General features: G+C 40.3%; 1 protein-coding gene and 1 long non-coding RNA gene across 2 annotated transcripts in view; one reads left to right on the top strand and one right to left on the bottom strand.

Annotated features, from left to right (window-relative positions):
- Positions 1–26,215, bottom strand: part of LOC113621502 (uncharacterized) — a 265,397-nt gene that overhangs the window by 97,213 nt on the left and 141,969 nt on the right. The window lies entirely within an intron of this gene.
- The window catches only part of CUNH1orf87 (chromosome unknown C1orf87 homolog), a 113,896-nt gene continuing 98,617 nt past the window's right edge, over positions 10,937–26,215 (top strand). Inside the window, 1 exon segment of the mRNA XM_027108354.1 lies at positions 10,937–11,043. Within this exon segment, the coding sequence (XP_026964155.1) occupies positions 10,937–11,043 (107 nt within the window).

Below are 26,215 nucleotides of genomic sequence, written 5' to 3' on the forward strand. Positions count from 1 at the left end.
AAGATTCTGCACTCCCAATGCAGGGGGCCTGGATTCTATCCCTAGTCAGGGAACTAGATCCCACATGCCGCAACTAAGAGTTAGCATGCCACCACTAAAGTTCCCACATGCCACAACGAAGGTTGCGCACATAGCAACGAAGATCTCACATGCCACAGCTAAGACCTGGCGCAGCCAAATAAATAAATATTTTTTTAAAAAAGTTTAGGGCTTCCTTGGTGGCACAGTGGTTAAGAATCCGCCTGCCAATGCAGGGAACAGGGGTTCAAGCCCTGGTCTGGGTAGATTCCACATGCCACAGAGCAACGAAGCCCGTGTGCCACAACTACTGAGCCTGTGCTCTACAGCCCGCAAACCACAACTACTGAGACCATGAGCCACAACTATTGAGCCCATGCACCACAACTACTGAAGCCCACATGCCTAGAGCCCATGCTCTGCAATAAGAGAAGCCACCGCAATGAGAAGCCCACGCACTGCAACGAAGAGTAGCCCCGCTCACCGCAACTAGAGAAAGCCCGCACAGCAACAGACCCAGCACAGCCAAAAAAAAAAAAAAAAAAAAAAATTTTAAATTAAAAACAAGAATTACTTAAAAGGAAAAGAAAAAAATGCCACACTGCATCTATATCTTTGAACACTTATACAATCACTTCTTTTTTTAACTGAGGTATAATTGACATATAACGTAATAGTTTCAGGTGTACAACATAATGATTCCATGTTTGTATACATTGAGAAATGATCATTGGGAGTCCAGTTAACATCCATCACCACACAGAGTTACAAAATTTTTTTTCTTGGGATGAGAACTTTTAAGATCTACTTACTCAGTAACTGTCAAATCTGCAGTATGGTATTATAAACTATAGTCAACATGCTGTATATTATATTCCCATGACTTGTTTATTTTATAACAGGAAGTTTGTACCTTTTGACCCCCTTAACCTGTTTCACCCACCCCACCCCGCCTCTGGTAGGCACCAATCTGTTCTCTGTACCTATGAGTTTGCTTTGCTTTGACTTTTTGTTTGTTTGCTTATTTGTCGTTTACATTTATTTATTTATTTGGCTGCGCCAGGTCTTAGCTGTGGCATGTGAGATCTTCGTTGCTATGTGCGCAACCTTCGTTGTGGCATGTGGGAACTTTAGTGGTGGCATGCTAACTCTTAGTTGCGGCATGTGGGATCTAGTTCCCTGACTAGGGATAGAATCCAGGCCCCCTGCATTGGGAGTGCAGAATCTTAGCCACTGGACCACCAGGAAAGTCCCATGGACTTTAAATCTAATTTAAAGTATTAGATTTTATACTCCATTTGTTCTATTTCTGTGGAAGATGCCATTGGGATTTTGATAGGGATTGCACTGAATCTGTGATTGCTTCATGTAGTATGGACACTTCAAGAATATTAATCTTTCCAGTCCTGTATTATGAATATTTATGAGCATATTTTACCTCTCCGATTGGTAATCTTGAGAGGGGCATTCAAATCTGATTCATCATCGTATCTTCAACATCTCAGTGTGGTACCTTAAAATTATGCCCAATAAATATTTAATAGATATAGATACCAGTGATACTAATATAGTAAGTTTTATCATAAAATCAACTTAGACCATTTGGCGGCTCTATCAAGAAGTGTTCCTTCTCTCAACCACTTTCTTACTTCCCACCAAAAAGAGGGAGCATTATCCCAATCAGGCCATTTTAGAAGTGGGTGGGGATACTGGGCATTGAAAAGTCCTACATCTACACAAGGTCCCTCTTCTAGGCCATGAAGCAGTATTAGGAAATGAAGCAGGCTTCCTTCTTTCCCCACAAGCATTCAGGAATTGAGGAGTTTATGGCACTTGGGTTTCATAGCTGGCAGTAAGAAGATTAGAACTGGGAGGACAGTCATGGCAGCAGCATTGACATTTATTGAGAATGTAGGGTGTGTCAGGACCTGTGCTAAGCACTTTATGTATACTTTATCACTTGTTCTTCCCAAGAGCAGCAGGGAGGTGTAGAACATGGTGGTGGTGCATAAGCACTGAAGCTGGACTGCATGTGTTTGAATCCCAGCCCTACCACTAAGTAACTGTATAATCTAGGACAAGGTATTGAATTTCCCTCTGCCTCAGTTTCCTCAATTGAAAACAATATTCCCTACCTCACAGAATTATTGTGATAATAAATGTGTTGGTAAATAGAAAACACTTAGAAAAGGGTCTGCACATAAGTGTGTAACAAATATTGCTTTGAAAAAAAAGAATAATGTAGTTATTGTTATGATCCTCCTTTTACAGATTAGGATACCAAGGCATAAATGCTAAACCCATTGCCCAAGGACATGCAACAGTAAGTGGTGGAATTGATATTTGAACCCAACCTTCTGGTCTCAGAGTCAGTGTTCTTAATTCTACCATATACCCTCTTTGAGGCCTTCAGAATCACTGGGCATAACTTATGAGATTCCTTTCAACCTTGAAATTCTGTGATTTACAGATGTTAAAACTTAAAATCAGGTAATGTTCTTAACAATCCAGGGCAGAGGTGACCAGAATGGTCTTTCTGTGATTTAGAACTTCTAGTCTGCAGTCATTCTCTAGGACCTTTCATTAAGACCACATTTTTCTAGGACTCTTTTTTTATACTCTAGAGGTTAAAAATGTTGCTCCAAGGAGACGATGCAATACTTTAGAGTCAGACAGATGTGAATTTGAATCACTGTTCTACCACTAATTTGCTGCAAGACCTTGGGCAAATTATTCAACCTCCTATCAGACTAACCTCTACCAGGTTCCTATACCTTGTAACTTGCTGGATACTGTCTCTTCCTTAAGGCTGAGGTCTCCTCCAACAATTTTGTTTATCTTTCTGCTATTATCTCCTTTCTCTCAGTGCAACAATTCATTGGTTCAGATGAATTGGCCTAACCCAAACTAGGCCAACCCTAGTAAATGGAACCAAAGAATTCTAGGTTTACTGGTCTCTTGAATGGAAATAATATAAACTCATGAATTGTGGGGATAACTTTTTCCCATGGTCTGGGATCAGAAAACACCAACATATAGCATAGAAGAGAATAAATGAAGCCGATGTACACAGAGAAGCAGAGACAAAGGTTAAGAAAAAAAAAACCTCCATGTCCCTGACTGTGCCAGAGGCCTGAGTTCACTTCTGTACTCGAGTTTCATGAGAAATACCCCTTTCGCTATCATTGGCTTTAGTGGAATTTCTCCTATTTACCATCAAAAGTCCTGTCTAATCCAGCATTCTGAGACCAGATTCCTCAACAGAACAAAAAAATAAATAATATATCCCTTATAGGAACATTACTGAAATTAAATGAGATACCACACATAAGTGACTCATTCAGTGACTGACATATTGTAAATCTTGAATAGAAGATGCTATCTTTTGTTAAATGGTCTTTACTTATCATAATTCGTATTATGCTATTACAAATTATCCAACATATGTTTGTTTCCTTTCATATATTTAAAATATACTTATGATCACATACTACATGCCAGCACTGTGCTTAGAACTGGCCATACGATGAATAAGACATAATATTTACCATCAACAAGAGAAACCGAGTAGGGAAAAAAGATAATAAACCAGTAATTACAATTGAGAGCAATAAGTGTTAATGTTACAAACCAGGTTCATTTTGCAGATGAAAAGCAAGCCAAAATGCTGAGACTCTGAAGTTTGCAGCAAAGAGGGTTTGTTCACAAGGCAGCCAAGCAAGGAGACAGAAAAACAAATCTCAAATCTACCTCCCCGCCCAGAAGGCAAGGGGCTTGGGGTATTTATGGGATAATGAATAATGAAGTGGTAGGCCTGAGGCATGCGGAGCGGAGAAAGGTGATTGGGAAAAGATGCAACAATGGTTGTTCTGCGCAGGCGTAACTAAGAGCTATAAGCCCTCTGCACGTTCAAAAGATCACTGAGTGGACACTCGCGCATGCCCAGTTGAAGGGTCGGTGGTCTTATCGAGTCTTAACTGGCTCAGCTCAAACTAGACACAGCTGACTCCAAGTCCTAGAAAACAGCTCAGGCAAACATCTTATTGTTCAGGCTACATGCTGCTTGGAGGACATGCTGCTTGGAGAACAAGCAAATCTTAAAATAACCTTGATTAGTGAAGGCAGGTGAATTGGATTTAACCCATGGGTTCATTTAGACTGCTAGTTTACTGAAGAGAGCAGACCTACCTGCCTAGGGACACTGAGAATAGATAACTTCACAGAATTGGTAACATTCAATCTTATCTTGAAAGAAACAAGGTCATGAGGAAAACATTTCAAGCAAAAGCAACAACTTCTGCAAAGGCATGAGGGATAAAACTCCATGGGAGGTTTTTAAGGAACTGCAGGCAACTTGGTGCAGCTTCAGTTGGAGAGAAAGAGAGGGAGATGGAATTGGAGGAGTAACAGCCAAACCAAGGAGGCCATAAAAAAAACATGTGGGACTTCCCTGGTGGTGCAGTGGTTAAGAATCCACCTGCCAATGCAGGGGACTCGGGTTCGAGCCCTGGTCCGGGAAGATCCCGCATGCCAGGGAGCAACTAAGCCCGTGTGCCACAACTACTGAGCTTGTGCTCCAGAGCCCGCGAGCCACAACTACTGAGCCCATGTGCCACAACTACTGAAGCCTGCGGGCACCTAGAGCCTGTGCTCCACAAGAAAAAAAGCCGCCACAATGAGAAGCCCGCACACTGCAACGAAGAGTAGCCCATGCTCTCCACAACTAGAGAAAGCCCACGCGCAGCAACAAAGACCCAACACAGTCAAAAATAAATAATAAATAAATACACTTATAAAGAAAGAAAGAAAGAACATGTATATCATCCTAAGGAGGAAGGCTAAAGACAAACCCTTACCATATACCAAATACTATCCTAAACGTTTGTTAATTCCTTTCAACCTTACATGATTGTAGGCATTGGTACTACCCATGAAGAAATAAAGTTACAGAAAGGCAAAGTACCTTGCCTGAAGTAACACCATACTAAGTGCTGAGCCAGATTTTGTATCCAAGCAGTTAGGCCTTCTTATGGATTGAATTATGCCTTAGTTGAAGTTACCATAACAAAAATACCATAGATTGAGTGGTTTAAACAACAACCATTTACTTCTCAAGTTCTGAAGTCTAGGAAGTCCAAAATCAAGGTGCCAGCCATTTCAGTTCCCGTTAAGAACCCTCTTCCTGGTTTGCAGAGGTACACTTTCCTGCTGTATTCTCACGGGATGAAGAGAAAGAGCTCTGGTCCCTTCTTTCCTCATAAGTGCACCAATCTCATGACCTCATCTAAACCTAATTACCTCCCAAAGTCCTCTCCCCAAATACCATCACATTGGGGGTTAGGGATTCAACATATGGATGGGGGAGGAGCATGAATATTCAGTCAATAGCAAATTGTATGCCCCCCAAATTCACACATTGAAATCCTAACCCCCAATATCTCAGAATATGACCTTATATGGAAATAGAATGACTGCAAAGGTAAGATGAGGTTATATTGGAGTTGAGTGAGCACATATGTGCACACAGGGAGATGCCATATGAACATGAAGGCAGAAATTACAAGCCAAGGGAACACCAAATATTGTCAATAAACCACTAGAAGCAAGGACGCAGGCATGGAAGAGATTCTGCCTCACCGCCCTCAGAAGGCACCAACTCTGCTGACACCTTCTTGGACTTCTAGCTTCCAGAACTGTGAAACAATAAATTTCTGTTTTTAATCCACCCACTGTGTAGTACTTGTTATGGCAACACTAGTAAACTAATATAGGGTCCAAAGTCAACCCATCTACCCAAACTAATATAGGGCCCAAAGTCAACCCATGTAGTATGCTACATGACCTTGTTTTTCCAGAGCCATGAGAGCATTTTAAAGAGGAAAGAAACTTGGCCATATTTGCATTCTGTTCTAAAATCAGCCTGCCCTCATTCATCTTTTTACCTGACATCCTCCATTAGTCATAAAGATCATTGGCTTGGGTCCTGTATGTTTATTTGGCAAAAAAAAAAATAAGTATAATACCCCATATTCTTTGCAACACAGCTCATCTTACATTCGTATTTGTCCCTTCTCTTTTTGGACAGGGACTTCAATGTAAAATGCCTCAGTTTTATAGATCTTTGAATAAACTGTTCAAAAGAGCAGTGTTTTATCGCTTCCTATTTATAATCTCATTCTGTTCTGACTTATATGGGCAAAAACCAAACACTGGAGACAATTTTTTCCTCTTCCTTAGTCTGTTTGATGGTAAATGTAAAATCATGAAGTTTTAGGTGGGGGCATTCTTTGGTCCCCTTATTACAGCTATTCATCTTTATGGGGGGTGAAGGGGAGAGAGCTGACTCTATTGGATGGAGATGTTTCTCTGGAATCTTTCTCTGGTGACTCGTAATCTAAAGCTGTTGAATTCTAGGAAGGCAGTTTTAACCGCAGTATTTAATCTTGCAGAGACGTTTATTGCATAGCTTTTTGTTTTGTCTTGTTTAATATAAACCACCGGAGAGATGTTTCCTGGTTATGTCATTTCATAAAGCAGAGTGTGAAGTAAAAAAAAAAAATCCCGGATAAGAAAAGGCCATTCCTTCTTAAGAATTCTGTCACAGAATCTGCTTCTCTAAGGGACTTAGAGCCTTAAAGCAATGCCAATAAAAACATTAACATTAATAGTAACAATACTAACAACAACAATGGCTAACTAACACCCACAGAGGAGGTGTGGAGTTGTGGTTATAAAGGCTACTTCTAGAGTCAAACACACCTAGATTTTCTTTGCAGCTCTGACTGTAGTTATTGCTTGTCTCTACCTTAAAGATAAAAGAGTTAAATTGTTTGTTCAAGGTCACTTGGCTAGGAAATGGCAAATCAAAGGCTCCCTGGGGTCTGAAAAAATATATCAAATTTCATCTAAATACCTCCAAACTGATAGAACAGCTGCATTATGGAAAGCCTCCCTCCAATGCCATTATGTTTCTAGTTAGCATTTATAAAACCTCTAAGTCAAGATAAGGTCAAAGGATAGTCTTTAGTAGAATATCAGATTTGATCAAGATCAATTTACTCCATCAAGCTTTATCACAGAATTTATAGTGAAACTTAAAATGTCATTCAATCTTTTAACTGCGCCCCACATATAAACCTTAGCAACATGAAGTTTAAGAGTCTCTGTATTAGTCAGAACTCTCTAGGTAAAGATTAATGAGGCCCATCTCAAAATATCCTAAGTAAAAGGGAAATTTATCTCTCCTCTGTTTGGGAATTCTAGACTCTAGCTTCAGGTATAGCTGGATCTAGGCTCTTTGTCTTGTCACCTTTAACACACTGGCTCTATTTTCAGTTCTGATCTGGCTTCCTCCTCTTCTACTGAGAAAAAGGTAGTATGTGTTGATATAGATCTCTACCAGCAGCCTCAACACCTTATCCTCACAGGTTACTAAGCTGTGGGCAGATAGAAGACTTCTTTATCCTCTGATATCTGTGTACTAGTCATTGATGAGAACTGTTCAGCCTATTCAAGCCATAGAGTATGACCAGGTCTATAAAGAAGTAGATCCTTCAGTGGCATTGCATTCATTTCTTATGGCTGTTATAATAAATACATTATCACAAACTTGGTGGTTTATAACAACACAAATCGGAGGCCAGATGCCCAAAAGCAGTCTCACTAAAGTGAGACTAAAGTCTAGGGATCAGCAGGCTGTGGTCCCTTCTGGAGGCCCTAGAGGCGAATCTGTTTCCTTGCCTTTCCTAGCTTCTGGAGACCACCTGCATTCTTTGGCTCAGGACCTCTTCTTCAAATCACTCGAACCCTTTGCTTTCAAGGTCATATCTCCTACTTCCTCTTCTGTAGTCAAATCTCCTACTGCCTGCCTCTTTTAAGGACATTTGTGATTATAATGGACCCACTTGGATAATCCAGGATAATCTCCTCATCTCAAGATCCTTAACTTAATCACATCCGCAGTCCCTTTTGCCACAGAAGGTAACATTAATAGCTTCCAAGGATTAGGATGTGAACATCTGGGGGGCCATTACTCAGCCTACCACAAGCGTCGTCCTGGAAGATATGATAACTGATGCAAACAGGCAAAGAAAGACACGTTTTATAAAAGAGAAACCAAATTATACAGAGAATGGAGAAATCCTTTTCAGCTTCTGGGATCTGGTTTGGCTTCTTGACAGATAATTATAATAATGATGAGAGCCAACATTTATATTGCTCTTTACGTGTCAGGCATTGTTCTAAATGCCTTATTTATATAACTCAATTAATCTTTACAAAACATCACCCTCATTTTATAGAAGATGAAACTAAGGTATAAAGACATTAAGTGACTTGAGTAAGATCACATTGAAATAGTAGAGCCAGGACTTGAACCCAAGGTATCTGATTCCCAGGCACATACTTTTGGCCATTTGAGATGGAACTTAAAGAATGGAGAGCAGGCTGACACAATGAGGAAACAGAAGGTTATTGTAGACAGAGAAAAGAGAATGAACAAAGGCACAGGGGCAGAGAAATGAAAGGCAGATTCAGGCCAGTGAGTGGACCAGGTTGAATGGAGTTTAGCAAGTCTGGGAGAAGTAGTGGGATAGCGAGTTAGGTCTAGCTTGAGGCCAGGGCACAGAAGACTTTGAAACCATGGACATCCTCCATGGCTGATGGGAGGCCTTTGAGACATTGGACTAGAGGAGGGGGCTTATCAGAGTTGTACCTTGGGAGGACTGATCTGGTGACAACATGAAAGCTGGACTGGGGGAGTGAGAAGGGAGCTGCCCCCTCTCCTCTACTCCCCTGGCACTTTGTATATCATAGAATATGCCCGTATGTCTTGCCCACTAGAGAGTGAGCCCTAGAGGGGAGCCCAGTATATCATCCATCTCTGGTAGCATGTGCCAGTAGATGATACAGTAAAGCACAAAACACAACACAGCTAGAGGGCAGGAGGCAGGGGTTGTGGATGCTGGGACTGCTCCTGCTGCTAATGGAAATAACACCATTCTGGAGTCAGTTTAAAGTGCCTTTACCCACATTTGCTGAAAACTTTTAGCATAATAAAGAATGCCTAAAAATTTTGGATATATGTAGGTTTATATTCAAATCTTGCCTCTGTCAATTACCTCCGTATGGTCTTGGGTAATTTCTCAATACCCCAAGCCTTGTATTCTTAGTCTTTAAAATCGAAATAAAGTTATTTTTTGGTAATTGTTAACTTATAAGGTAATATTTATCTGGCTCAAATGAGGGATGTGGCAGGTGGATATCACTCGAAATTATTTTTTTTAATATTCTTATTTAATTGCATCACCAACTTACCTTTATGCCCCTGTTAGTACTTTTCCTCCATTTTGCAGTTGTGACACTGAACCTCAGGGAAAAGAAGGGATTTATCCAAAGCCATACAGTGGAAGAGCCTGGATGTGAAGCGACAAATATAAGATTCCCAGCTGCGTCCACACTTCATGAAGGAAAATGAAGCTTAAGGGAAAGAGCGGGACAGGCGTGACCACACAAGTGAGAGAGATGGACTTCAAGAAGGACGCTCACAGATCTTCGAGGAAGTTCCAAAGACCAGATTTGAAAAAAACATCCAGACTGTTCGCCTCTCAGCAGCCACACCCTGGGCACCCGCGGAGAAGGCCCCAGCCTCCCGCAGGTGGGCGATCTGGTCCCCGCCCAGCAACAGCCCTCTGCGTCCTTAGCGACCGGGGGCTGGTGCAGCCTCCGCCCAGGAGCGGGGCCCTGTGATTGGCCCGACTCCTGGGCTCCGGTCTCCCGCCCCACCCCGGTCCCCACAGGCTTCCGTAGGTCGGGATCCTGGGGAGAAGCACTGACCACGCACCCCTGAGCCGCCCGAGCGGTAAGGCCGCCCCCTCTGAGCTCTCCAGGGAAAGGATTGACACGCAGCTGCTGGGTAGAGAGGACCCCCATAATCACAAATTCTGGTCCTTGAAGTTTCCAGATAGCTTCAAAGAAATTGTAGGGATGGGGCTACCCTCGCAGAGCAGGTCCTATTGCTCACCACACACTAAGTGAAGCTAGGGTTTGGGGAAGAACCCTGGTCTACTTATCAGACCAGAGTACTGGAAACAGGTATGCTCTCACTCGCTGTGTGACCTTGGTCAAATAACACCCTCTCTGGGCCTTGGTTTCCCAATCTGTAGAGGGAGCATTTGGATTAGAATGATTTCTAAAAGCCTTTCAATCTCTGAGAGCCTCTGATAGGGAATGGTTAGCCTGGGACCAGGTTTATAGAACTTCTAAGTTTCCCCTGGCATCACAGCTGTTTAAACATGCAATGAATATCTAGTGCTGGATCTCAATTTTAGATCCACTGCATTGTTGCAGAAACAGATCAGTGATAACGAGAAAAATCCCCTTTTCTATGGACAGTGCTCCTTCAGATGCATGATCTCATTGGCTTATCCCTGAATCCAGAGAGCAGAACTGGAATTATTCTGGTTTCATAAATAGGGAAACTGAGCTTCAAAACTGAATTTGAGTTCTTCACACGTCCCTCTAAAGCCCTGGTTTCCTCTCTGACCTCACAAGAATCCTGTCACTTGACTTGTAGTACAGGAAGGCAGCGTCACCGAATGGCTGTCAACCAGTTTAGCAGCCCTCTTAGGTGGAATTCCCAACTCTGCTAATTACTGTTATGTGATATTGGATAAGTTACTTAGCTACATTATGCCTGTTCCCTCAACTGTAAGACAAGAATGATAATAGTAATTAAGAGTATCTTTCTCATGATTTTATTAGAAATACTGAAATAATAATATAGGTAAAGCACTTGGTCTTGCTATTATTATTGTTGTTGTTATTATTGACAAGGATGCTACAGTTGCCTAGTGGAAAATCCAGAGAAAGAGTTTTACTTATTTTCCACCCCCAAGGATTTGAAGAGGTTTTGAGAATTATGTCTTCAGTTTGGAAGACTGCCCCTGGATCAAATGCAATGCCTGAGATGATGGTGACAATCATTGGAAGTAAACACTTTCGATACCTTGTGGAGAAGCCAAAGATGTAAGTTTACTATTTGAAAAATACCTGTTTTGCTTGGATGATAATGAAGTTTTTTCTTTAATCCAGAAATTTACATTTTAAAAACACTGTCCATGGAAAATTAAGTCATTAAGATGAAACAGTAAAAGTAAAATAGTGTTGATAACTTCTATGCACAGTGTTTTCCTAAAGTTTTCATCTTTGTAATTCCCCATACTCCTTAATTACTTGGGCTGATTTTCCAAATAGATGGGAAATATAAGCATTGAGACATTTATAAATATTAATGGAGCATTGCTGCTTCTTCTCATCAGGTTTGTAATCTACCACATTTAGTCATTTTGGGGGGGGGTGGGGAGGGAGAGGGGAAGGTTGTTAATCAAATTGTTATGAATTAAAGGAGTGGGATTGGTAATGAGTCATCAATTGTAAGAGTTTCACTTACTTTTCTTCATAATCCATACTCCTCCAATAGGGGCTTCTTAGAACATAACTAAGAGGGCTTTCTTCCTCTAAACTCATCACAGTCACACTTGAAGGGGGACATTCATATATCGCTAAAATTCTCTAGATGTTTGGCACAGAAAAGTATGACCAGTTCTTCCTTCCAGAGTTTTGGTGGTTTGCATAAGAAAAAGAAGATACTAACCCTGCCTTTCATCTAGTAGATATTCCATAAATAGCAGCCCGTTAATAATTGCCTTTCCCTCCTAAAATGATTTCCTTAGTTCTTTCCTCTATTTCAGAAACCCACAGACCAAAAAAATAGAGAAACATAAAGATCTAACCTCATTGAACATAGGTTCAGAAAGCAGTGGACACCAAACCTGGCTATCATCAGAATCACCCAGAGAGTCCTTAAAAGTAAAGATGTGGGGTTCAACCCAAGACCTATTAAATCAAAATCCCTGAAGATGAGGCCATGAGGACTACTGTTATGGAGTATAGGCTTTAGAAGGGCAAATGGGCTTTACCTCCCCACCAATCAGTACGGTTGCCCCAAGAGATTCCAAAGTGAGTACTGTAATCAATTAGTAATGTCTGTCATGGCACAGGAAGTGAGCTTTGCAGCACGTGAGTCATACATTTGAGATCCCTACAGACCTGAGAGATGTGAGTTTGAATCCTGGCTCTGTGCCTTCCTAGACTTTTGACATTAAGAAAGTGAGTTAACATCTCTGGCCTCAGATTCTATCAAGTGGGGATAAAATCCATCCATCTAGTAGGGTTGTTGTGAGGATCAAATGCGAAAAAGTATGCAAAACATCTTTCCAGTGCCTAGAAGTATATTCAACGTGCTTAATAAATGGTTCTGCTACTATTATTGAGGCAAATCTTTCCATGGATAAAAGACATTAAGTAAAAAATCAAATCTCTTTCTATGAAACACTTGGCATCCCTTTTATATTCTATGCCAGGTTATCTCTGTTTTGTAGATGAAGAAACTAAGATACTGTGATAAGTGATTATTTCAAGATCTGCTGATCTTGACAAATCCCAGTCGTTGTCCAGAAAAGTAAATAAGATCAGTTGGAATGCCTTGCTCAATTCTCCTTCTACCTGGAAGACATTGCTAGTCTACTAATTTCCATTCCTCTTTGAGGTTGTTTGTTTAACCCCTTCATCCCCAACCCCTTCCTTTTTCCAGGGGTATCAGAGTCTAATACGTTTCTAATGGGGGTGGGAGGTGGGGGAAGCATCCTTGTCCTTTTAAAGTAGAGAAAAATTCCATCTGTCTTATAAGAAGGTACCTGTATTTATTTCTCTTTATTCTTTAAACTTTAGATTCAGGAATTAAGAGTACATTACGTCAACTACATTAATTGGAAATAAAAGACAGTTCTGTTTCTTCTATGACACAGACAATAAAACAATTGTTATTTTTTTAATATTAAAATAAGTTTTCTCTTTCTGTTTCTATGGACTTGATGTTACTGTTGCTGGAATGACATAGGACAGTTAACAAGCTTTCCTAAAATATTTTTGTATGGTTCAAAAATAAATAACTCTCAAGAGGCTTCTTGTTGCTGAGTTAAAGACAGACCCACTGCTACCATGCCTTTGCATGTTCCAAAGTCTGACTCTAAAAAACATTTTAATCATACTACATCTACACCTTTCAGCCAGGGCTTCAAGAAGGTGTTTTCTTTGGGGTAAATCAGTTGAGCCCATAAATTAAAAATGTACATAAGAAACATAAGTAAAAGCCAAAAGAAGAAGAAGTTTCTATAAGGAAAATCTGGATTAAAAAAATTACAAATTAATAATGGATGGAAAAATAGAACTATTCTCGTGTAACCACATTTAGTTCAGATTTCTTATAGGATGTGTGGAAAAGATGGATAGTATATCAGAGAAGTGATCTTCAAGGTACAAATCAGTCTATTAGTTTGCTAGGGCTGCTGAATGAAAATGTCATAAACTGGGTAGCTTAGACCAACAGAAATGTATTGTCTCACAGTTCTGGAGACTAGTCAGCCAAAACCAAGGTGTCAGCAGAGCCCTGCTCCTTCTGAGGTGCCCAGGAAGGATCCTTCTGTTCCAGGTCTCTCTCCTTGCCTCTCCCTATATATGTGTCTGTGTACAGATTTCCTCTTTTCATAAGGGCACCAGTCAGTTGGCTTATAACTCTACTACTCTAGCATGGCTTCATCTTAACTAATTTCATCTGCAGTCACCCTATTTCCAAATAAGGTCACATTCTGAGATACTGGGGGTTAGGACTTCAACATATGAGTTGGTGGGGAGGCACATAACCCATAACAACCAGTCTCCCATTTTACAGATGAGGTGAGACAACTGAGGCCTCAGTGAACTTAAAGTCAGGCCACTTATTAAGAATTAAGACTGGAATAGCACTCCCTCCATCTTTTTTTAGTTAAGCCTGGACACTTACTAACAGGAGATGAACGGAAAATACTCAATGCCTACTTAGAATACATATTTTTCACAAAAAAGATCAAGGTACAGGCTTAAAGAGTAAAGCAGGTGTCCCTCAGTTTGTGCCATCATCATTTTCCTCATATATCCCTACACCAGCCTTCCAACCCTGCTTCCTGTCTCTAATCTCATTCTCTCATTCACTCTCTGAATCCTTGTTCCTCAAAGGGTAGTCTATGGACCATCAACATCGACCTCACCCGGGAGTCTGTTAGAAATGCAGACTCTCAGGCCCCTCCCAGACATACTGAGTCAGAATCTGCACTGTTGTCAATTCCCAGGTGAGGCCTATGCAACATTCGTGTTTGAGAAGCCCAATTCTCAAGTATAGCTATAGCACCGTCTTTGTAAAATGCAAATCTGATGAATTGCCGCCATCACCGGCCTCAGATTTGCCTGCTTCCCTCCCTCTGTGGGCTCCCATAGCATTTGTAGGGATTATTGCACTCTGACAATTTCCTGTGCATTTCTGTGTTCCCCCCATTTACCTGTAAATTCTATGTGCACATCTGTACCCTCAGCACTGAGTGCAAAGTCTTGTACATATTGAAAGCCTAATGAATGAATTAGAGTACAATAGATGCCAAGAAAAGGAAAGATCTAGAAAGACAATTCTTAGTGCTTTAAACACAAGTCTAAAGGCCCATGTTGCTAAAATAACACGAAGATATTACTATGGAACCCTGATGAGTCATCTGATAGCTGATCCAGAAGAACATATATGCCAGTTGACTTGAGACAAATATCTCATTTTCTAAAAGGAGATAAAAGTTGGTAATGAAATCACAGAACTTGAGGCTTGTGGACAATCCCTGGCAAAATTACAGGCCAAAGAATTAAATATATTAGATGTGAGAACAAAACACAAAAGTGATGGTCACTAAGGGTTGGTGCATGTTGACTAAAAAACAGAGCATGCTAAACTGACCACATTCTCTTTATTGATGAGGTTACTGCAGTGCAGATGAAGGGAATTAACCACAGTATTGGTTAATTTCAGTGAGTCATTAGGCACATTTTTCTCACAAAGCCTTGAAATAAGGCAGAAAATTCTGGACTGAATAGTATTAAGATAGGTGACATACCAACCTGGTAGTGACTGAACAATGGATGTAAACACAATGTGTCGGAGGTGGAGAGGTTGAGAGGATTTATGTGTGACCCTGTTCTTAGTCAACATTTTTTGAAATCCCCAACTGAAGGAAGATAGACAAATCACTTTAGTAAACGGTAAGTAGTAGAATGCTGGGAAGACTTGGCAGGAAAATGAGCGAAAACCAGCAAGATAAAATCAAGAGAAATATATGTAAAGTATGTCTTTAGATAAGGGTACATGTAAGTGATTATATAGAATAAATGTTTGGGTTTTACTTGCTGTGAAGTAATAGAATACATACTGGTCTCTGAGAATTCCCTGGCAGTCCACTGGTTAGGATTCCGTGCCTTCACTGCCTAGGGCCCGGGTTCGATTCCTGGTTGGGGAACTAAGATCCCGAAAGCTGTGCGGTGCAGCCAAAAAATAAAAAATGAAAAAAAATTTTCAATTTAAAAAAAGAATACATACTGGTCTCTGCTCCCACCCAGCTCCTGGCATGGAGCTCCTAAAACTCTCACAATTTCCTAAGAGATAAGAGCACTAGGAGTATCATTTGTTCTACTATTTAATCTTTGACCCTGGCTCCTGACACAAAGCTCCTAAAGCCCTAAGAATTTCCTGAGTGATAAGGTGTCTTTTGTTCTAATGAGGATACTCTTGGTGGGATCCTGGGTGCCTCCAGGATGGAGGTTGGTCACGAGAAAGACCAAGCCACGATTAAAAGCTTGGAACTTTCAGCGCCTGACACCACCCTATCCTCCTAGAGGGAAGAGAAGCTGGAGACTGAGTGAATGATTGATCATAACTACATGATGAAGCCTCCTAAAAATCCCAAAGGTATGGGGTTCAGAGAGCATCTAGGCTGCTGAACACATCTATGTGCTGGGAGGGTGTTATGTCTGTAGAATGCATGGAAGTTCCATGCCCTTCCTCAAATACTTTGCCCTCTGCATCTCTTCCATCTGGCTGTCCCTGAGTTGTATCCTTTTACAGTAAACCAGTCATCTAGCAAGTAAATGGTTTTCCTGAGCTCTGTGAGGCACTCTAGCAAATTCATCAAACCTGAGGAGGGAATTGTGGGAATCCTAATTTATAGCCACCCTGTCAGAAATATAGGTACCAACCTGGACTTGTGACTGACACCTGAAGGGGGCAGGGCAGTCTTGTGTGACTGAGCCCTTAACCTGTGGCATCAGTGCTAACTCCAGGTAGATAGTGTCAGAACGGAATTGAAATGTAGGACCCTCAGCTGATGTCAAAGAACTGCTTGGAGTTCTTTGATGACCAGTAGTGTGTGGTAGTAGTAGAGAGTAGAGTGGAGAATAAAATGGAGGGTTTTCCCCTGTACACTTGGGTTTAAGCTCAGCATGAGCCAAAGGTGTCCAGATAGAGGAATGGGGGGTGGGGCAGGAGGCAGGCATCATACTCAGAACTAGACCTGTCACCTGGGAGTACTATGCTTCATCCTGGATGCCACATTTTAGGAGGGATCCTGGCACACTAAAGGTGCAAGCACTAAAGGGGTGGCATTATGGAAGCTCCAGGGTGTGACAAGTGGCCTAGGGGAACATTTATAGAATCTGGAAATTGAGTTGTTAAATAAAAGAGGAATTGGGTCCCTTTCAAGAAACTCCTGTGAGTAGAGATGCTTCTGGTGAATAAAGTTGGACTCTATAGTTCCTTCCCATGCCAAGAATCAATGACCCAAAGCATTTTATTCCATAGTTACATTGCTGTTGGTATAGAATTGCTAAGCACAGGGGAAGCTGACTCCAAGATGTTATGGGAAAGAATAGCAAATATTTGTAATAATGTACATTGATGTTTAGAGCCAATAAATATAAAATTCTTTATTTTTCCACATGACTCTCATGGAGCCCATATTCTGTCACTTTTTAATCCCTCAAAGCCCTTCACATTAATACAATATTTTTGAGTTTCTTGAACTCTTTTAAAGTGTTAATGTTAACAGTTTTAGAAATTAATGCATGTATGGAATTGACATCTTTTCAGTTAACAAACATTAATTGAGTACTTGCTGAGTGTCAAGCCTTAGGGACACAGCAGGTTACCTAAAATCCTAGTGATGGGAGACATACAACGAACAGGTAAACAATGACCACTCGAGTGAGGATAGTGCAATGAGGAAAAATAGAGGAGGGTCATAAGGGTATATGGAATCACAAGGGACGTTTCCAGAAGGCGTCTCTAAGCAAATGGCATTTAACTGAGACTGTGTAGAGATGAGTCAGAACTACCCAATGAGACTTATCCATGGTTAACTAGCAGTGAGCTGGCTAAGACTAGCCCAACTCTATCCCAGTGGGTGTGGCTCACCAGATTCCAACTTTCCATAAAACTAGTAGTTTCTTCTTCCCTCTCCTGCCCCAGAAGAAGAGGCTGCAACTTCCCACAGACCCCAAGTTCTCCAGATACTGAACATTTGGCTTTCCCCAACAACTGCTACAAATAGCACCTAAGTTGAGCATCTGGAGTCTAAGCAGATTTTTTTGGTACTAGGTTGCCTTATGCCTGCTTCATACAAAGTGCCAAAGTGTCACTTCCCAGGAGCACAGCACCCAGAGATCAGGGCAGCTGCATAGCTGCTGATTTTCCACCCATGAGAGTCAGTCTGTACCAAGCGACACCACAGGTGTTCATCACCATCCCCGTGCCTCCACAGTTCTACACAGAGAGTAAACTATGGAGCAAGGAAGCTAGAGTTGGTGGAGCTAGTGAACAAGGGGAGGGGCGTAGGAAGTGAGATCAGGGAGGCCCTCGGGGCTCAGATCATGGGCCACGTGGCCCCTGGTAGGAACTCTGGATTTGTTCTATGTAGAATGGGAAGACATTGGAAAATTGAGAGCAGTGGAGGACACAATCGAATTTATGCTTTCTAAAGGATGGTTCTGGCTGCTGAGTGGAGTATAAACTGGAAGAGGCATGAGTAAAATGAGAGAGACCATTTAGGGAGTCATTATGGTAATCCAGGCTGGAGATGGTAGCAATAATCAATTATAGTCCCTACATAAAGCCTGGATAAACTTTGTGATTTAAAAATTCAAATACCTACGTATTCTTTTTTTTTTTAAAGAAATAACTAATTGTAATACTTTATCTTTGTTTATTGTATTTCTTGCTATATAATCTACATATTACCTTACTATCCATGAACTCAATCTGTCCCTAAAACAGAACGATATCAGAGCACAAACAATTGTCTATGTTTTCACAAGTTCAAAGAAATGAAGTAATATGCTAAAAATCATACTCCTCCTATGCCCTTTCCACTGTTTTTTTCCTTTTTTATTAACCTCCTACAATAGGTTTTAAGTTATTATTATTATTCTAAACACTGTGAGAAGTAAAAAGGAGCATGAGATACTGTTTGGGACATAAGCCTCCAGCCCAAGACATAGGCATAGAGCTTTAAATTAGAGTATAGGGCTTTATGTGAGTAAATGTCAAATCAATGGTATAAAAAACAGGTGGCCATTGATCTTAAATCTTGAGACTGTGAGGTAAAAGTTGTTACTTTACCATTTGAAATCCTACACTTCCAAAAATATAATAAATAGTAAAAGGCAAAAACAAAACACTATTTACAACATATATGACAGGAAAAAATTAATCCTCTTAATGTATAAAGAGCCCTTACAAATCAATAGGAAAAAGATGATCAGCCCAGTTTCAAAAACTGGCAAAAGATCTAGACAGGCAATTCACAAAAGAAGAAATAAAAATGAACACTAGATATATATGTATGGTTGGGGAAGTGGGGTGGGGAATTAACCTGAGTGGTAATGAAAGAAGTTTAAACAACAGTGAGATATTATTTTCTAACAATCAAATTGGAAATGTTTTTATAATGGAAATACCAAGGTTGACAAGGGTTTAGGAAAAAGAGTACTCATATGCTATTGTTTTTTAGATATACTTATAAAAAGCCTTAAAAGTGTATGTACTTTGGCATCAAATCACCACCTGTGAATCAATTCTGTGGAAATAATTATGGGTAGATGTAATGGTTTGGTTTCAAAAATGTACACAAGCATATACAAGTCTGGGTCCAGTAGGAAACAGATTACATAACTCAAATTAGGATGATTCTAGGAGGATTTGTTTACAAGAGTAAAAGAATTGCAAGATATAATACAGGAATCATGGGCTAGCAGCTGCAAGGTCTGCAGAGATTGGAAAAGGGGAATGTTATTGAGATGGAAGCATTCTGTAACTCAGGCCACCTGGAGAAAATAGTGACCTTTGGGCAGAAGACACAAGTAGCTTGAGACACTCTTGCAGGGAGAACCAGTCTCCTGCCAGGGCCAGAATCAGAAGACATGGGAGCTGACCAGCTGATCAGTCCACAAAGCTCAGCTTCTCAGGGTGGATGAGGACGCAAGGAAGTCAGAGAAAAGGAGAATGTCCAGCAGAGAAGCAGTATTTAAACTAGTAAAAACTTGAGAACAGTAAATGTTCCCAAATAATAGAGGACTAGTTAAATAAACTCTTGTATATCTATACAATGAAATACTATCTAGACACTTTAAATGTTCTTGTGGATACATAAACATTGATGTGTAAGGTATCCACATTATATTGTCAACTGGAAAAATTTTAAAAGATCACAAAACTGTATAATCCTAGTTTGGTTTAAGAACAAAACAAAACATAAGTTCTTGTATACATACAGGGAAACTTTCTATAAAGAGATAATACCTTGCCACATATAGTTTAACCACTTATAATTTTGAGAAAGCACAGATTTATTTTTATGCAGTACACTTTTTTTAGGACTTTATTTTTTACAGCGGTTTTAAGTTCACAGCAAAATTGAAAGGAAGGTATAGAGACATCCCATATACCTCCTGCCTCCACACATGCGTAGTTTTCCCCATTATCAACATCCCTCACCAGAGTGGTACATTGGTTATAATTGATGAACCTACACTGACACGTAATAATCACTGAAAGTCCATGGTTTACTTTAAAGTTCACTCTTGGTGTTGTACATTCTATGGGTTTGGATAAATGTATAATGGCATGCATTCACCATTATAGTATCAGACAGAGTAGTATTGCCCTAAAAATCCTGTGCTCTGCCTATTCATTCCTCCCCTCCTTTCCTATAGTACACTTTTCAAATCCATGGTCTCTTTACATACCACTGATTTAGTTCAATCTAATTAAACAAAACCCCTATAGCAATTATTATTGCTCCTTGTTCCCATAGACCCTGCGGATGTATACAGAACATGTTACAGAGAGAGAAGAACTGTAGGAGCCGTTCGAGGATCTCAGAGCATGGATGGAAAACCTGGCTCAGAGCTGTGCCTTAAAGCACGGAGATAATTGATGAAGAGGCCAGGCAGTTGCACAATTATCTTGCTTAGAAACAGGGGAGAATGCAAGTGCAAAGAACATTCAATTTCAAGCCTATAGTTGAAATTGTTGGCTCAAAGATTTAAAAACAGCACAGTCTGCACAGCTCCTGGGTATAATTCACCTGAGGACACTTTGATACAACAATGTTTGGGGTTTTGGGGTTTTTTTTTCTGTAAAATTAAGGAATGTGATTCCAAAGAATTGTGCTTTATCAGAGCAGATTTTAAATATGAATTAATCTGCTTTTTTTTAAGTGGGTGATTTCTATAACTTGTATTTACTATTATTAGTAAATAACAAGGTGGTGGGAGAGATTACATGAACTCTGTCTTTTTATCTGTTTAAATAGATTTTCCTCAGTTCCTATGAACTGTGAAATGTTGATCCTTCAAACTTTAGTTTTACCTATCAACAAAGAAAGTTTGGGGATCCAAAGGAAAGAGCACCCCTTCTGTACCTGGGTGATGAGAAAGGTGTTGATAAAGGAGACAGCACTTTAACTTAGGACTAAAATAAAATTACCATTTGTCATGGGCTGACTGGGAACCCAGGCTCGGTGCTAAATATTTTATACATCTTATCTTGATAAGTATTATTTTTCTAATCTCACAGATGAGAAACTGAAAATTAGAGATGTGAAATACTTATCAAAATCACACAAGTTATGTTTGGGGTTAGGACTCAAAACCAGGTGTCTTGGACATATAGCTCACATCCTTAGCCACTGCCTGAAATTATTTGTACATTTTGCACAACTATGGAAAAGACCTTCCTTTTTCATTGTCTATGCCATTGTTTCTCAAACTTCAGTGTACATAGGAATCATCTGAGGTGTTTGATAAGAATATAAATTTTCTTGTCTTGCTTTCAGAAATGCTGATTTAATAAGTTCAGAGTGACCCAAGTTTCTATCTTATTATCCAGCACCCTACACAATTCTTACCCGCCTCAGGTGGTCTGAAGTTCAATCACTGTCTTTTTCTCCAAGAACAAGCCCTTCATTCTATCTGGAATATTCTCCCACCTCTTACTTTCTCTTTCACCTGCTATCTTATAAATCAATTCCTTCATGGAGTCATTTCCACTCCTCTTAAGCAGATTTGGTTTGACAACCCTCTGTGATTCTATATCTTTTTTTTACATACTCTATTTTTTCAATTATCACATTATATTATAATTTTCTGTTTAAATGTCTGCTTTTCCCACTTAACTGTGAGATCTTTGAAGACAACACAGCCTGAAGACAGTGAGTGGATTGGATGCTCACTGCAGCCCTGACTAAGAAGGTAATAATGCATAGCTAAAAAACAAGTAAAACAGAAGAAAACATCCATGGTGTAAATATGCCTAATGCTGTAGAATTGGACTTACATGTAAAAAGGTTTCAGAAGAGTAGGTGTGTTGGCATATCATCTTCTGTGAGTTAATTTATCTGAAGAATACGAAAACACTAATTGGAAAAGATATGTGCATCCCAATGTTCATAGCATTATTTACAGTAACCAAGATATGGAAGCAACCTAAGTGTTCATCAACAGATGAATGGATAAAGAACATTATATATGCAATGGAATATTACTTAGCCATAAAAAAGAATGAAATTTTGCCATTTATGACAACACGGATGGACCTGGATGCTTAGTGAAATAAGTCAGACAGAGAAAAACAAATACTGTATGTTTTCACTTATATGTGGAAGCTAAAGAATAAAACAAATGAATATAACAAGACAGAAAGGGACTCGCAGTTACAGAGAACAGACCAGTGGTTGCCAGAGGGGAGAGGGGTTGGGGGAGGAGCAAATGGGTGAAGGGGACAAAGAGGTACAAACAACTAGGTATAAAACATGTATAAAATGTACAGCACAGGGAATATAGCCAACATTTTATAATAACTTTATATGGAGTAAAATCTATAATGATAGTGAATTACTGTGCTGTAACCAGAAACTAATATAACATTGTGAGTCAACTATACCCCAATTAAAAAAGAAAAGAAAAGGGGGAGGGGAGGAGTAAATCATACCAAAGAACAATTGGTGATTGAACTGGTTACTAATTTTGCAGCCAAAATGGCCCCAATTTGAGAAACTATTCTCATTCTGTAAAGTAGTATAGTGCAAAATGCCACGAAAAATACACTTTGGTTATTTTCATTGTTGTCAGAATGTGGCTCAATGCTATGAAGAGAGATGTGGGATACTTTGGAAATAACTTTGGGAATGTTATGAATCCCTTGTCCCTGGGAAGGTACAAATCAAAGCTGAAGGATGGCCACTTGGGTGTTCTGAGAGGGACTTTATAAGCCTAGGTCGGCAGATGGACTAGGTACTTCTATATACATTATTTTTTATTAACATTTTAAAAGAGAATCAAAATCCTCTTGTTTAACGGTAGCCATTTTGTTTATTATGGGTATGAAGTTGAGGAGAAATGTGGAGGAAGGAGTACACGCTTTGGATCCATACAGACCTGGGTCTGAGCCCTAGATCTCTACTTATTATCAGTTTATCAATGAGCAATTTACTTAATCTCCCTTATGATTTTTTTTCTCATCTGTACAATGATGATCATAATACCTACTTTTCAGGATTATTAGAATAACATGAAATAATTTATGTGAACTTATACACAGTGGCTGACACAGAAATAAGCATTTAGGACATGTTAGCTAGCATAATGACAAAGAAATAATTTGGGCATGGGTTTGGTAATTAATGTACTTTAAAAATCTTTCTGAAGACTAAACATCAATGATAATAGTATATGGATGGCTCCAGGGAGTAAAAAAAAAAAAGAAGAGGAAAAAAACCTCACATTTCATCACAACATTTGCTACATTAGCACAGGCTTTACGTTTCAGCTTCCCCATGGAGTTTGGTGAGGTTTTCAGCTGCAGTCCCCTCCCCAGTCCCACTTTATTTTTTATTTTGTTGTTGTCTTTTTAAAAGAGAAAAGTCTGGTTGTGCCGATTATCTGTTATTACTTCCAAACAAGAACATGCTTTCATTTACTGAAATTAGATCCCCATTCACTGTGTTGGCACACTCTGGACTGTCTTCTCCAGAGGGTTTGAGGCCTGTTAGATGGTACGCAGTTGGAAATTGGCAGCACTGAACCTCTGCCAAGGCTGGCAGACCTTTAAGATGGCATCTGGTGACCTTTCTGCTGAGCCCCCTGGGTCCTCCATTTGCGAGTTGATGTTCTCACGAGGGGTGTAATCCAAATCAAATGTGAGATCTGGTGAGATGGAGTTGCATGGGAGGTGGGGCCAGTGTGGGATCTGTATATTACTTTGGGCAGAGGATGCTACGAGACACCCTTGCCATGTTTCTTTCTAATCCTGAGACTCTGAGCTCTACAAAAGGGTGGCGCTAAAGGGCTGATTTGCAGGAAGAGCCTAGTGTGAGAAAGGGAACAATTGGACAGTTTTCTCCTCATTTATTTATCATCCAGCATTACTGTCATCCTTCCTAATTGCCATAGTTCCCAGATGACACTAAACCCTTCACAGCATCCCTGAGAGCAGCAGCTGAGGTTAGCAGTACATATGAGGAAGCTAGCTGTGTCTTGCTTCCTAGACAGTATTGATGACATTTTCTTCCTTCCTTTGAAATGGCAAATTTCTATTTTCAATACTGCAGGTAGAGAGCACACACGCCTAGAAGAAAGAACTGTGGGTTTGTGAACAACATAACCACAAATGCCTGTTGGCGAATTGTGCTCATAGCAGACACATGCCATTTCTCAGCTAGGGAGTCTTTCTCATAATTTTAAAGTGCTATGTATGCTGTTTGTTTTTTAAAAAAAGAAAAACAGCTTTTACTTTGAACAGAATTAACAGGTCATTTTTGATTTTACATCTACTGTGGCTGTTTTAACAGACAGTTACATTTAACATTTCTCAGGCAATTCTGTCCTGAGACTGCCCACAAAATGATTTTGAAGGTGATTAAAGCAAAGATGATTCATCCCCCTTGCCTTCATCCAGAAGAGTTAACTGTCTGCCCCAGGACCATTTTTGCTTTTTAATCCTGCACTTCCTGCATGCCTCGTCCTCTAATTTCTGTTCCTCACATATTCCCTAACTTCCATGGATACTGTCCTGACTCGGAACAATCAAGGTGCCATCAAGAAGACTTAGACCCTGTGGATGTATCTATGTAGAATTGGACAAATCGCGTGAACTGTCGGAACCTTAATTTTTTCATCCTAAAATGAAAGTAATACGAGTACCTACCCATAGGGTTGATCTAAAGATTAAATAAAAGAATGTTTGTAAATGGCTATAATGTGGCTGCCATGTAGCTAAATACTCAGTAATACTATTATTATTTTTTTATTTTTTGTGGTATGCGGGCCTCTTACTGTGGTGGCCTCTCCCATTGCGGAGCACAGGCTCCGGACGCACAGGCCCAGCGGCCATGGCTCACGGGCCCAGTGGCTCCACGGCATGTGGGATCCTCCTGGACCGGGGCACGAACCCGTGTCCCCTGCATCGGCAGGCGGACTCTCAACCACTGCACCACCAGGGAAGCCCAGTAATAGTATTATTTTTGCAACCGCTGCAAACCATAGTTACTTATCTTTCTTAGGAACTTCAAATAGCACTGATTCTTTGTAACACTCACTTGACATTTATTTATATACAAATTAGGTAGATTTCATATTATTTATGTAAATTTTATGCCAATTTCTTTTAACACTTTATAGAAATATACCTATGTAATGTATAAAAGTGCACATTACAAGTATACCACTCACTGAATTTTCACAAACCTGATTTACCCTTGCGTCAGACATCCAGATCCAGAAACAGAATGGTACCAAAATCCTAGAAGGCCCCCTGATGTTCCCTTCTGGACTTTATACCTCCCCCCAAAGATAACCACTATCCTGACGTCTAGAAGCAAGTTTATACCAGTTGTTAACATTATTTCTGTTATTTTTGGACAGCGAAATGAAATGAAATTTCTTGAGGTCAGGGACCATATGTTATATGTCTTCTCTCATTGCAAGAACTGTGTGTTATATATACACTCTTCTTCTAGCATTCCCACCTTGCTGTATTGCCATTTGATTGCACCTGTCTGGCAAAGCCCCAGCTCTGGACGAGCCCCGCTGTCTGCCTTCCTTGCGTCTCCACGAGGACTACTGGGCATGTGCCCTCTCCAACTGATGCTGCAAAATCTATGGTCTCCAACCTTCAGTGGCTGCTCAGTTGTGCCCAGACAACCTTCCTTATTTTTCTGATCAGCTATCTTCCGCTCTTTATAGACGCTATGTCAGGCCGTATGTCCTTAATTCAGACTTCCTACCCCAGCATTTCCTTTCTTGAGACCCAACAGGTAACCATACCTTGTATGTCAAAGAGAAAATTCAAGCTGTCAGCAATTTGGTCAGTCTCCTGTCGCCAAATGTTAAAATTTGCCTACATCCTCACCCATCTTCCTACTTCCCCACCCTGAAGTTTCATTTCTATCTCTGTTCTCTCAGAGATCTTACTTTGTCAGGGTTCACCTTATTTAATCAATGATATCCTCTCCTTTGGTCAGTTGGCTCTTCATTTATTTTTTGTTTGTTTATTTATTTTTTTATTTATTCATGGCTATGTCGGGTCTTCGTTGCTGCACACGGGCTTTCTCTAGTTGTGGTGAGCGGGAACTGCTCTTCATTGCTATGAGTGGGCTTCTCATTGCAGTGGCTTCTCTTGTTGAGAGCACGGGCTCTAGGCATGCGGGCTTCAGAGGTTTTGGCTCACAGGCTCTAGAGC

The sequence above is a fragment of the Aethalodelphis obliquidens genome, unplaced genomic scaffold (assembly GCF_003676395.1).
Source record: "Aethalodelphis obliquidens isolate GAN/ISIS:26980383/991018 unplaced genomic scaffold, ASM367639v1 scaffold9, whole genome shotgun sequence".
Lineage (NCBI taxonomy): Eukaryota > Metazoa > Chordata > Mammalia > Artiodactyla > Delphinidae > Aethalodelphis > Aethalodelphis obliquidens.